This window comes from Salvia miltiorrhiza, chromosome 2 (genome assembly GCF_028751815.1).
Source record: "Salvia miltiorrhiza cultivar Shanhuang (shh) chromosome 2, IMPLAD_Smil_shh, whole genome shotgun sequence".
Lineage (NCBI taxonomy): Eukaryota > Viridiplantae > Streptophyta > Magnoliopsida > Lamiales > Lamiaceae > Salvia > Salvia miltiorrhiza.
Window position 1 is genome coordinate 3,401,951 of NC_080388.1, and position 14,130 is coordinate 3,416,080.

Sequence of the window (14,130 nt, forward strand, 5' to 3'; positions counted from 1 at the left end):
ATCTATCCAAAGCTCAGTTTAAAGATGATTTTACTAATTGGGACCGTCTTAAACTTATATAGCTAATATCAGAAATTATCCAAACTTGTTTAAATTTATTGATAAAAATTACTATAATAATTAGTAATTGATCTTAATAATGATCCAAATTCGTTTAAATTATCATTATCACTGTTTATGAATTAAATAGGAAAAAAAACGTATAAACCGCTCTTGACACCAAAATAGCAATAATTACAACAAGTATTCGGATTTAAACTATGCATACAAATTATAGATTCAAAATATATATGCATTTTTGTAGTTTATTGTTATAGAATAGTCATCATCTTGATTGATTTACTTTATGTAAATTAATGTACTATGCATATTTAAAGTTTAATTTGCTTACATAAAACTAATAGTTATATTAATATTTTTCACAATATATGACAAATGATTGCTTTGGTTCAATGGTAACTGCTCGCACCTCACGCTTCTTAGCCTCCAGGTCACAGGTTCAAAATCCATTGGACACCTTTCTTTCATTTTTAACCTCTTTTTCCTTTTTTCCTCTTTTTTCTTGCATTTTTTTTTTGTTTTCTTTATATATGCGTTTTATTTGTTTTTCCTCAGTTTTTTGTTTTTCTTTTTGTTAGCTTCTTTATTTTTTTTGTTTAATTTTTTATTTTCAACACTTTTTTCAATTCTTTTCATTTGTTTAATATTACCTTTACTCATATCAATGTTTATTTTTTTTAACTATAATTACTTAACCAAATAATTAAAATTATAAATTTTCGTGAGTAAAATTAACAATTTTCGTGAAAAAAGTAATAATATTGAAATATTATATTTCTTCTTATGAATAATTATTTTTTTGTTAAGATTATAGTTACTTTTAATAAGTATAAAATGTACTTTTCTTAGCACAAATGTATACTTATGTTAATATAAGTATTTATCTTCATTCAATATAAAGTATTATATAAACTAAATCCTAAACCTTGAAAACTAAACCCTAAACCTTGAACACTAAACCCTAAACACTAAATCTCGAACTATAATAGGAATATTTACTTTTCATAAGCATAGATATACATTTATTCGCAAAAATGTATACTTATGTTAATATAAGTATTACTTTTTTATTATTAATTAAAAAGTACAAAATACTAAGAAATTTGAAATTTAATTTTGAAAAAAAAAACAATTTTACATTTCATAATACAAATATTTACTTTCAATCAGTATAAGATATACATTTGTTGGCACACATGTATATTCATATTAATCTAAGGATTTAATTTCATTTAATACAAAATATTATATTTTCTAAACCCTAAACCGTGAAAACTAAACCCTAAACACTTGGTTGATTGAGTTTAGAATATCAGATAAATGACTATTTTCATACATGTTCTGGACGTAATATTTACTTTCATTGAAAATAAGTAGTACTTTTCATATTATTAATTAAAAAGTGCAAAATACTAAGAAATTTTAAATTTAATTTATTAAAACAAAATTTTAAAAAATTACATTTATTCATATCAATAATTACTTTTTTTATTATAATATATTATTTACTTCATCAAATAAATAAAAATACAATTTCTCATTCATAAAAGTAATAATTTTTGTGAACAAATATAGTAATTTTAAAAAATTACATTTATGCATATCAATAATTACTTTTTATTATGATAATATTTACTTCATCAAATAAGTAAAAGTACAAATTCTCATTCATAAAAGTATTATGAACATATGTAATCATTTTAAAACATTACTTTTTTTTATGTTAATAATTACTTTATATTACAATAATAATTAATTACTATTTGACAAAATTACCACAAACAAAAATTATAAACCACAATAATTTAGAAATAAACAAAAAATTATCCCCCAAAATCAAAGCAATCCAACACTAGCCAAGATCTATTCTCAAAAAAAACACTAGCTAAGATCTATTCTCAAAACAAATTATAGAAGCTGCAGATTGCTTGAATTGGGGCATTTGAAACACCATCCTCACTTTTCATACCAACACTAAAATATAGATCTTGCTCCGCCACTCCAAATTCACTTTTCATACCAACACTTTCCCAGAAAATCTAAGTAATTCTTCTTGTTGTTTCTAATTGAAGAAAAGAAGGGAAAAAGGGTAACAACCAAAAGATAAATTGAAAAGGAGAGTAAAATTGAAATATGTATACTTAAAAATCTGAACTTTGTACCCATTTATTTCCAAGCTAATCAAGACTTGAACAAATATAGTGAGAAGGAAGCTCTGCAAATTGGTCGATTTCCAGAAACTATCGTAATAAGTTGGGTCGCACGTCGCCCAGAACGAGCGGCTCCCTCTCCAATCCGTCGTCCAAGTCCTTCACTACGAGCAGCTCCGCATCCGCAGCCCCTGCTGTGCTCTTTCCCGACGAAGACGCCGCAAAAATGAACAGAAATTAGGAAAAAAGAAGAAATACCGTCGCGATCTTCGTCACTTTGGTGAATCGAGAAATCGAAGAACAACAAACAACAATTTTTCGACACAGATTGAAGAACAAGACGAGCGAACTCTAGAACGAAGAAGAAGACGAGAGAATTCTGGAAGGAAGAAGGACACGAGCGAATTTCGGAAGAAAAATACCCACAAAATGAGAAGAAAATCGGAAAAAGGCTTTTACTCCCTCCGTCCGCCAAGATTATGGCAATTTACTTGGGCACGAGATTTAATAAAATTGGTGATGATTTTGATGTAGTGGAGAAAGGGTCCCACCACTTTATGAAATGAGTGGTTGAGATTGAATTTTGAGTGGTTTTTTTGTAAATAAAGAGTGTTAGTAAAGATAAAATATTAAAGAGGATGGTGGGACCATTGCCATAAAAGGAAAGTGACATAATCTTGGCGGACGCCCGATATAGTAATTGTGACATAATCTTGGCGGACGGAGGGAGTATATTTTACTATGTTGGGTCGGGCCGGGTCTGTATTCGGGCGCGGGTCAACCCGTCGCATACGGTGCGACGGTCGCACACAATATTTTGCGCCGCAAAAAATAATTCAATATCCCATAATAAATATCCTTCATATATTAACGTGTTACGTGTTTACATATTCTACCACATAGTGGGATCCTCTCTCCACTCACAATAATTAATTATCTGCATTAATACTGTCTTTATGGTGGAACTCTTTCTCCACTCATAACATACTTAACAACTTTTATTAAAACTCGTATCACTCATTCTTAGAATTATTTTTACTGGACATATAGAGTATTAGATAAACTAAAATAATTTTTTAAATAAAAATATAACTATTTATTTGGTCAACTAAAAGTTAATTGACTTTTAGTAAATTCGCAATTTCATAATAATAAGTTTTAGTAAAGATGAAGTTTGATTAAAAATCAATAAAGACGTGACTTGTGAAAAAATTTGCCTGCATTATCAAGGGGCACCAGCTTGGCTCGTGCTCGGAGCTCCTGCACCTCACACGTCTCTTTTTCCTTACACGGTGCTGATCTCTCAGGATCCTTGCCATTAAGGTTTTTTTGAAGCCCTTTAGTTTGTTTTTGCCTTCAACGGGTTTTCCTTTGGTTTTTTCTTATTTTTGTTGTTTTTTCGTTTTTTCGTTTTTTTTTCTTTTTTCTCAATAAAGTTTCAATTTAGCAGTGACTTGTGAAAAAAATAATAATTAAAAGAATTGAGAAAATATAAATGATGAAATTCTAGGTAGCCACGCCAAACTCGTTTTCTATTGGGGATGGACTTACGTGAGCGCTTTATTTCTGCGCGCATGGTGTGAGCGCGGGTCTGGGTCACGACCCGACCCGGATCCGGCTCCACCTTAAATATTAAAAAAAAAATTATAACCGATTTTAATATATTATATAAAATTGTTAAAGCATTGAATATCAAGAGAGCCCTTAGCTTAGTTGGTTTAGGCTCCACAGCTTATGCAAGCTAGACCTGGGTTCGAAACCCACTAGGAGCAAAATTTTGGGCTTCATTTCATTTATTTTGTTATTTCTTTTAATACTTGTAGTTTCTTTCTTTTAAGTATATAGTTTCATTTATTTTGTTATTTCTTTTAATACTTGTAGTTTTTTTCTTTTAAGTATATAGTTTCATTTATTTTGTTATTTCTTTTAATACTTGTAGTTTCTTTCTTTTAAGTATATAGTTTCTTTTTTTTGTAGTTTCAAAATATAGTTTCAAAATAATACTTGTAGTTTCTTTCTTTTAAGTATGTAGTTTCTTTCTTTTAAGTATGTAATTTCTTTATTAAAATAATACTTGTAGTTTTTTTTTTTTTGTAGTTTCTTTCTTTTTTTGTAGTTTCTTTCTTTTAAATATAGTTTTTTTTTATAGTTTTTTTCTTTTAAATATGTAATTTTTTTATTAAAATAATACTTGTAGTTTCTTTCTTTTAAGTATGTAGTTTCTTTATTTTAAATATGTATTAAAATAATACTTGTAGTTTCTTTCTTTTAAGTATGTAGTTTTTTTTGTAGTTTCTTTCTTTTAAGTATGCAATTTCTTTATTAAAATAATACTTGTAGTTTCTTTCTTTTAATACTTGTAGTTTCTTTCTTTTAAGTATGTAGTTTCTTTCTTTCTTTTATACTTGCAGTTTTTTTTTTCTTTTTTCTATAGTTTATTTCTTTTAATACTTTTAGTTTCTTTTAAGTATGTAGTTTCTTTTTTCTTGTTCTTCTTTTTTCTTTTCGTTTCAAATTTTTAATTATTTTTTTATTTTAGTTTGAAAAATAGTATCATTTGTTCTATATTAAAGGTTTCATTTAGTAAGAAAAATAGTATCATTTGTTCTTTTATTCTATATTAAAGGTTTCATTTAGTAAGAAAAATAGTACTCCCTCCGTCCGCCAAAAGTATGGCACTTTGGCTGGGCACGAAGATTAATAAAATTGGTAATGATGTTGATGTAGTGGAGAAAGGGTCCCACCACTTTTTGAGATGTGTGGTGGAGATTGAATTTGGGGTGGGTTTTTTGTAAATAAAGAGTGTTTGTAAGGATAAAATATAAAGGTGAATGGTGGGACCATGGCTTAAAAAGGAAAGTGGAATACTTTTTGCGGACGCCAAATATAGTAATTGTGCCATACTTTTGGCGGACGGAGGGAGTATCATTTGTTCTACAATATTTCAAATGACACTTACATGTAAATGACACTATACTAAACCCTAAACATTATGACACTATGACAGTTTAAATGACACTACAAGATTTCAAATGACACTACGAGATTTCAAATGAAACTTCAACAATTAAAATGACACTATAAGATTTCAAATGCTACTATGACATTTCAAAGACACTTCGAATGACATTATAACAATTCAAAATGACACTATAACATTTCAAATGACACTACAAGATTTAAAAATAACACTATGACATTCAAATGACACTACAAGATTTTAAATGACACTATGACATTTCGAATGACACTACAAGATTTCAAAGACACTACAAGATTTCAAATGACACTATGCCATTTCAAATGACACTTCAACAATTTAAATGACACTAGAAGATTTCAAATGATACTACAAGATTTTAAATGACACTATGACATTTCAAATGACATTATTCCATTTCAAATGACACTTCAACAATTCAAATGACACTACAAGATTTCAAATGAAACTTCAAAAATTGAATGACACTACGAGATTTCAAATAACACTATGACATTTCAAATGACACTATGACATTTCAAAGGACACTACAAGATTTCAAATGACACTATGACATTTTAAATAAAACTTCAACAATTGAAATGACACTACAAGATTTCAAAGGACACTATAACATATCAAAATGACACTACAAGATTTCAAATGACACTATGAGATTTCAACTGACACTTCGAAATGTTATAGTGTCATTCGAAATGTTATAGTGTCAATTTTAAGATTTCATGTAGTGCCATTCGAAATCTTAAAGTGTCATTTTGAAATGTTATAGTGTCATTTTAAAATGTTATAGTGTCATTCGAAATGTTATAATATCATTTCAAATATTGTAGTGTCATTTCAAATGTTAAAGTGTCATTTGAAATCTAGTAATGTCATTCAAAATGTTAAAGTGTTATTTGAAATCTTGTAGTGTCATTCGAAATGTCAATATATCATTCTAAATATTAAAGTGTCACTTCAAATGTCATAGTGTCTTTTGAAATGTTAAAGTGTTTTTTAAAATATTGTAGTGTCATTTTTTTGTTGGAGTAGTGTCTTTGAAATGTTAAAGAGTCATTTGAAATCTTGTAGTGCCTTTTGAAATCTTGTAGTGTCATTCGAAATGTCTAAGTGTCATTTTAAATCTTAAAGTGTCATTTCAAATGTCATTTAAAATGTTATAGTGTCAATTTCGAAATCACATAGTGTCAATTCAATGTATTAATAGTGTCATTTGAAATCTTAAAGTTTCATTTGAAATATAATAGTGTCATTTCAAATCTTGTAGTGTCAGTTCAAAATGTCATAGTGTCATTCAAAATGTTATAGTGTCATTCGAAATGTCATTTGAAATGTCATTTGAAATGTCATAGTTTTATTAAAATTCTTAAAGTGTCATTCGAAATCTTATAGTGTCATTCAAAATCTTATAGTGTCTTTTGAAATCTTAAAGTTTCATTTCAAAATGTCGTAGTGACATTTGAAATGTCATAGTGTCATTTTAAATGTCATAATGTCATTCAAAATCGTCTAGTGTCATTCGAAATGTTATAGTGTCATTTGAAATCTTGTAGTGTCTTTCGAAATCTTCAAGTGTCTTTTGAAATCTTATAGTGTCATTTGAAATCTTTTAGTGTAATTTGAAATCTTAAAGTTTCATTTGAAATGTCATAGTGTCATTTGAATTCTTGAAGTGTCATTTGAAATCTTAAAGTTTCATCATGAAATGTAATAGTGTCATTTCAAAATGTCATAGTCAGAGACGGATCTAAAGGCCAGGCCACCCCGGCCGTCGCCCGGTCAAATTTTTTTTTGTTACCTATAAATGTATGATTTTAATTTTATTTTTCATTTCAAATAATTATTCAAGATTCAACTCGTTTTCTTTACTAAAACTTTATTAGAATCATCCGGTGAAATCTTGCCCGGTCATTATTAAATTTCTAGGTCCGTCCCTGGTCATAGTGTCATTCAAAATGTTATAGTGTCATTCGAAATGTCATAGTTTTATTCAAATTCTTAAAGTGTCATTCGAAATCTTATAGTGTCATTCGAAATCTTCTAGCGTCTTTTGAAATCTTGTAGTGTCATTTCAAAATGTGATAGTGTCATTTGAAATATTATAGTGTCATTTGAAATATTGTAGTTTCATTTGAAATCTTAAAGTTTCATTTGAAATGACATAGTGTCATTCAACTGTTTGTAGTGTCTTTTGAAATATTGTAGTGTCATTTCAAATCTTAAAGTTTCATTTCGAAATGTCATAGTGTTATTTGAATTCTTGTAGTGTCATTTGAAATCTTAAAGTTTCATTTGATATGTCATAATTTCATTTGGAATCTTAAATTCGTACAGTGGCATTATTACAAGTTAAATCAACAAGAATTGGAATGAAACTATATCATTTATATAATGAAACAATGCAAGTTAAAACTACAAGAATTGGAATGAAACTATATCATTTATATAATGAAACAATGCACGTTAAAACTACAAGAATTGGAATGAAACTTAATGCAAGTTTAAAACTACAAGAATTAGAATGAAACTATATCATTTATATAATGAAACAATGCAAGTTAAAACTACAAGAATTGGAATTAAACTATATCATTTATATAATGAAACTACAAGATTCAATAACTAAATTGCACACACAATCCCCTTGTCTTCCTTGCTGAATATCCTCCTATTTCCGGCATAATTCATTTCACTGTCTAAAACCAAATAAAGCACATAAGAAAACAAAACATTTACGAATAATATCATTTGCTAATGCACCTAGTACCATTTACATATATTGAAAGTGTCAATATTTAAATCACCTTTTTGCTTTGCTTTACTGAGAGAGCTGTGGTCCGAGGCGGAGTGGAGCAGGTGATGTTGAGTCTCCTTGGCCTTGTTGAGCACCGACTGCAGGTACCTTCCTTGAGCTTCGATTCTCAGCTGCAAATGTCTCTGCACCTCCATTTTCTGCTCCAGCTTCCTCTGCACCTCCATCTGCATTCTCAGAGCTTCCGCAATCTGCACACTGCACCATCAATTCATCAGCAAACCAAACCAACGCTCTATTCTTACATGCTTCTCTAGTCTACTGTAATTCAACTTACTCATTTAAATATATTAAAAATGTCATTTACTAAGAAAAGTAGTGTCATTTGTAATATAAATATATAGTATCATTTATTAGTGTAGATAGTTTCATTTACTAAGAAAAGTAGTGTCATTTGTAATATAAATATATAGTATCATTTATTAGTGTAGATAGTTTCTTTTACTAAAAAAAATAGTGTGCATGTGTGCAATCGAGAGAGAGAGAGAGGTCAGAAAATCCAAAGAAGCCCAAAGAAAAAAATGGTGTCATTTAGATATTTTAGAAGTGTCTTTTACTAAGCTAAACAGTGTCATTTTTGTTTACTAAGAAGCATTCTTTTCACACTCATCTGAATCTTTGCTTCCATTGACACTCTCTTCTGCACTTGGAGTTCAAGATACGCATGCATGAGCAAAAATAGTAAATGACACTTGAAATATTTGTAAATGACATTATTGAACTTAATAAATAACACTATTTATTCAACTTTTTATTCATTGAGACATTTTAACAAACACCTTGACCACAATCCACAGTGACATGCTTAAGCTATATATAGAACAGTGGAGCACCCTTAAATTTGAGCTAGTCATTTCAAGAGAAAATATAATAATAGTCACAAATTCTCTATTCACTAAGATCAACCTGCATAAGATAAAGAGAGTACTTAGTTGTATTTAGGTTGAAGAGGGATTTCAGCCTATATATAACAATGAAAAGTGTCAATTCCTAAGACAAATAGTATCATTTAAATATATTAATAGTGTTGTTTAAATATAAATATCAACATATAAATATATTGATCCTCAAGAATCCATAGCTGCATCCCATGTTCTGAGATTATAATATTACTATATTAAAGAATTTCCCAGTCAAAAATTCAATGAATTTTATTGCAATGGTGACAATTTCGTATCGTCAAGAAATTCAGAAATTCCCCCAATTAAATTACCTCAGATATAGAAATTGAAACCAATCTGAAAACGTATTAATCAAATACCTATCATCAAGAAGCTGCCTTCTTCTCATAATCATCCAATTTATCTTCCGCCGCTTGATCGGTCGATTTCTCCATCTCCTTCTCCGCCTCCAGCTGCTTCCCTGCCGCCTCCTGCGCCTCCAGAAGCAGCTTGTAGTAATCGGAGTGCGCCTCCATACACGCACAGAAGAAGTCGCGTGAAAACATTTCTCCACGATATACTTCTTGTTTTTCTCCCCTTAATACACGCACTTCTCCCAATTCGTAAACATCACTCTACAACCGCCCGCTTTCATAAACAAGCAGAAACCGCACTCGCCAAGTCCAAGTATTTGAGAGGCGACGACTTCTCCTTGGCTGATCTGAAGTGTGAGAAAAGCGAGAAAGGAAGACAGAGATCGAAGGTGTTAGGGCTTAGAATGAATTTTTTTTATATACCGGGTCAACTGACCCGGTTAACTTTGTCCGACCCGACCCAGACCCGCGCGCATTCTGTGAGCGCAACTTTTAGGCGGCGCTATTTTAAGTTTTTGTGTTTCTATTGTAGAGAAGATTACTTATTGGCAAACGTTGCTTTAATTTGAGCCAAACTCGGATATTAATTATGAAAAGTCATAATCATAATCATTATTTTAGAAAATAAAGTACTGGATAAAATGCTTTTGCTTTTCAGCGACTCCTCAAACGCGATTACTCCATCAACGGCTGAGATTTGATCAACAACATCCAACGGCTCACCATGAATCGAAAAGCCCAGATCTACTTTGCCTTTCTTCCCCAGCTAGCACTGCGAATTCCCCCAAACTCGTTTTTCAGTCTTCTTCTCACAAAACCCTATCTCTCCATCTTCAACAGCGACCTTCCCCAATTCTTCAGCTTCCAATTTCAGCGGTCACAGCTACAAAACCATCCCAAGAATGAGGTCGAACTCCGCCGCCATGTTTCTGGGTAGAATTTTGTCGATTTCTTCATCTAAATTCTCCACCTTTGCCATCGCTTCTCCACATTATCAATCATTTCTTGTACCCAGTTTTAATTTTGATAATGCCAGCTGCCAAATCAGACAATTCTCCGCCTATCCCAGATCCGATTTTGGATCTCTGCGTGAGCCCAACGATGCCGTCGATCTATTTTGGGAGATGATGAGAACGGAGCCGCTTCCTTCTGTTAAGCTTTTCTCGAAATTGCTGAGTGTTGTGGTGAAGATGAAACAATACTCTCTTGCCCTTCATCTGTTCGACGAAATGCTTCAGAGGGATATTCCTATAAATCACTTCACGTTGACTATCGCAATTGATGGCTGTTGCCGACTGAAAAGACCTGATTTTGGGTTTGCGATCGTAGGCATTTTTTTCAAGCGTGGGTACGAGCCTACTGTTGTAACCTTTACCATTCTCATCAAAGGCCTTCTGTTGGTTGGAAGGATTCCAGAGGCAGCTAAAGTGTTGGGGAAGCTGTCAGCTTACCAACTGTGCGAGCCCGATGAATATATGTATAATACTATAATTAATGGATTATGCAAAGCTGGGGATATTCTCCAGGCGATTGAGTTGCTCTGCTCATTGGAAAAGGGAAAAGGGAACTGCAAACCCGATGTCTATGCTTACAACATAGTCATTGATGGTCTATGCAAGGAAGGAAAGGTGGACGAAGGTCTCCATCTCCTCTCCACTCTGGGTGATAAGGGGATTTCACCCAATATTGTGACATACAATTCAATAATCAAGGGGTTGTGCAATCATCGTAGAGAGGATGAGGCTGAAGACATTTTCAAGAAGATGATTGTCTGCCCAGATGTGGTGACGTGTAATATCTTTGTGGATGCTTGGTGCAGAGATGGAAATGTGGAAGAGGCCGAGCATTTGTTGGTATCTATGAAGGAGATTGATGTTCACCCCAACATTGTCACATACAATGCATTGATTAATGGGTATTGCTTGCAAGGGAAAATGGATGAAGCCGGACGTATTTTCCAATTGGCAGTCAACTCTGGAATCAAGCCCGATATCATCAGCTACAATAGCTTGATGAACGGCTATTGCAAAATGGGGCGAGCCGATGAAGTTTCACGTCTTTTTGCCATAATTCGTGCCAAAAGGTTAGAACGTAATGTGGTTTCTTATAGCATAATGCTGCATGCCTTATTTTGTGAAGGCAAGTGTGAAGACGGCTTGAAGCTGATCAAAGAGATGGAAGCTCTACAGGTGTCTCCGGATATCAAGACTTACAATATCTTGTTGGATGGTTTGTGTGGAGCTCATCGTATTACTGAAGCTTTTTCAATGTTGCATACCATGGAAGATAAAAGCATCATTCCAAACATAGTAGCATACAATGTTCTCATTGAGGGATTGTGCAACGACAACAGAGTCGGTGAAGCAAAGGATTTGTTTGACAAGCTTCCATCCAAAGGTTTGCAGCCTGACGTCATAACATATAACATTCTCATTGGGGGATTGTGCAACGATGACAAAGTAGGAGAAGCAAAGGATTTGTTTGACGAGCTTCAATCCAAAGGTTTGCAGCCTGAAATCATAACATATAACATTCTTATTGATGGATTGTGCAACGACAACAAAGTCGGAGAAGCAAAGGATTTCTTTGACGAGCTTCCATCCAAAGGTTTGCAGCCTGACGTCATAACATATAATATTCTCATTGGTGCACTTTGCAAAGAAGGGCATATAGCGGAGGCTAAGGATATGTTCCTTGAGCTTCCATCCAAAGGTTTGCAGCCTGACATCATAACATATACAATCCTTATAGGTGCACTTTGTGAGGAAGGGCAGATAGAGGGTGCTAAGGATTTGATGATGCAAATGGTAAACAACGGTTGCTTGCCTAATAGTGTGACATACAATGTTTTCGTTCAAGGTCTTCTCAAAAGGAACAAGATGCATGATGCTATACAACTGTTGGAAGAGGTGGATTCAAGGGGATTCACACTTGACAAAACTGCATATTCGACGTTGATCGAACCTATGAAAAGAGAAGGTAGAGATAGTGTTCTAATTGATAAGGTTAAGAAACTCGTACCAAAGGACTTCTATTTTAGTTAGGTGTTATGTTGTGTTTGAAGGTCAAGAATTATTTCAATAGAAATTAAGGGGAAACTACAATTGCTTATTTGTTTATTTAATCTTTATGTTATGATGATTTAAAATGCTTCAATTGTGTAGTTTTGATGTTGCTTCAATAATTCTGCAAATTGAAGGTCAAGTTTTGTATCATGCTTTACTACATTAATATGGAACAATAATCACCATTCTCGTCTTTCAACTGCTCTCGACAAGAAACAGATTGAATACCTTGGAGGAAGGCCGATGGCTTGCTCGACTTGATAACCAACACTAATATTGATGGAGGTAGCAAAGAAGCAGCAGATCTGGAGAGACAAATCGCATCTGCAGCTCACGCAACTTTTAAGCTCTTAAGAAACTACATCTCATAAGCTCTTTAAAATAAGTTTAGCCAAACACCCTCTAACTCTTCATCGAGAAATCTCATTTTTAATTATTGTTTTTCAATTGTCGTAAAGGAAATGAAATTGTAAATTTTACTATGTGTTTGATTTTATATTTGTTATGAATGGCTTTCTTCCGCCAAGTTCATCAATAAGTTATATATATATTTCTTTCTTTCGCAAAGTTCATCAAAATCCCTTCTTTCTTTCTAAAGTTCATCAAAGAAATATTCTCTTACACTTGTTCTCCAAATAATCATTCTCCCCAAGTATTCCCTCGAAGTTGTTGGAAATTTGTTCTTCTTCGACAGCAACACAAACGTATGTGTTTTATAATTCACACATCTTGATTCACAAAGAGAAGAAATGTTTTGTGGAAGGAATGATGGTTTTAAGAATTTTTGTTGGGAAGAAAGATTTGTGAGAAACAAAAATCTGATTTTAAATGACCAAAATAAATTATATATAAATAAAAACCTGATAGCATCCATATCTAGAATCCACCGTGCATCCAAGCTTGCTTGATTGGATACAGAATGAAAACAATTTTCCAGGTAAATAATGTTATTTCTTGGATGACATTCACTTGAGATATTAGCATATAGTTTGTGAGATTAAAGCAAGCATTGAAAACACGAAAAATGCACGGTGAAATATACAATTTGGGATAATTCCATATGCATTCATATGAAACATAACTACAGATAAATCTGGACCATCCATCCTGACTAATTATCAACAGTGGAGATAGAGCTGGTGTCTTCATCCACGGCTGAGGACTTTCCTCCGTGTCGCAAACCATGCTTGTCTGCTCCTTTACTTGCAACTGCCACACATCTCGAGCAACGAGCTCTTCAAGAACTCGAAAAGTGGAGGTGTCTGCAGCCCAACACACAACATCATAGCCGTCCATTCTCAACAAATTGAGACAAGGAAACTCACCGTTGAAAGAGTTGTTGTATTCTAGCTCAAGCTTTTGTCAATCATGCGTAATAAAAATACTCAATCATATATTTAATTTAGATAATAAAAATACACATTTCATACTCTTCGGCACGAGTTTTAAGAAAGTTGTTAAAGTAGGTGTAAGTGGAGAGAGAAGTAAATTTATAGGGGTAGTGCTAATATGACTTTTAAAGCTCTTTGATCCCCAATAACTTTTGATGGCAATAATTTAACTTTAATTAAAAACTTGAATTAATTATTGAAATTAATTCATTTTAAATTGATTACTGAAATTAATTTAACTTTAAGAATTCATTTTAAATTGTCTACTGAAATCGCAACAAATGGAATGAAATACACATAGGCTGAACAAAAATTAAAGGGCACAGATTTCAAGGGTTAACAATTTCATTTCCCTCTAAAATTTCAGATTCATTTCACAAAAGTTGGAGCCAAATT

At 32.2% G+C, this 14,130-nt stretch overlaps 2 protein-coding genes across 3 annotated transcripts; one reads left to right on the top strand and one right to left on the bottom strand.

Moving 5' to 3' along the window:
* Positions 1-7,730: 7,730 nt before the first annotated feature.
* LOC131012666 (myb family transcription factor PHL8-like) lies at positions 7,731-9,726 on the bottom strand. 2 transcript variants are annotated; one of them, XM_057940654.1, is made up of 3 exons: positions 9,285-9,726; positions 8,016-8,221; positions 7,731-7,907 (listed from the first exon to the last, which is right to left on the bottom strand). In XM_057940654.1, exons 1-3 carry the CDS (start codon positions 9,317-9,319, stop codon positions 7,834-7,836), a joined length of 315 nt encoding a protein of 104 aa, XP_057796637.1. In that variant the 5' UTR covers positions 9,320-9,726; the 3' UTR covers positions 7,731-7,833. The 2 variants fall into 2 exon arrangements, with proteins under 2 accessions (XP_057796637.1, XP_057796638.1); XM_057940655.1 differs by having other exon boundaries at positions 7,731-7,903; positions 9,285-9,725.
* A 193-nt stretch (positions 9,727-9,919) lies between these two features.
* Positions 9,920-12,369, top strand: LOC131012663 (putative pentatricopeptide repeat-containing protein At1g12700, mitochondrial). Its single transcript, XM_057940651.1, has one exon. It carries the CDS (start codon positions 10,181-10,183, stop codon positions 12,320-12,322), a length of 2,142 nt encoding a protein of 713 aa, XP_057796634.1. The 5' UTR covers positions 9,920-10,180; the 3' UTR covers positions 12,323-12,369.
* The last annotated feature ends 1,761 nt before the right edge of the window (positions 12,370-14,130 follow it).

Coding starts and splice junctions, on each gene's coding strand:
- LOC131012666 (XM_057940654.1), bottom strand. CDS start 9,319: ATGATTATGAGAAGAAGGCAGCTTCTTGATGATAG. Junction 8,222..9,284: donor AGGCAGCTTCTTGATGATAG/GTATTTGATTAA, acceptor TTGATGGTGCAG/TGTGCAGATTGCGGAAGCTC. Junction 7,908..8,015: donor CAGTAAAGCAAAGCAAAAAG/GTGATTTAAATA, acceptor ATTTGGTTTTAG/ACAGTGAAATGAATTATGCC.
- LOC131012663 (XM_057940651.1), top strand. CDS start 10,181: ATGAGGTCGAACTCCGCCGCCATGTTTCTGGGTAGAATTTTGTCGATT.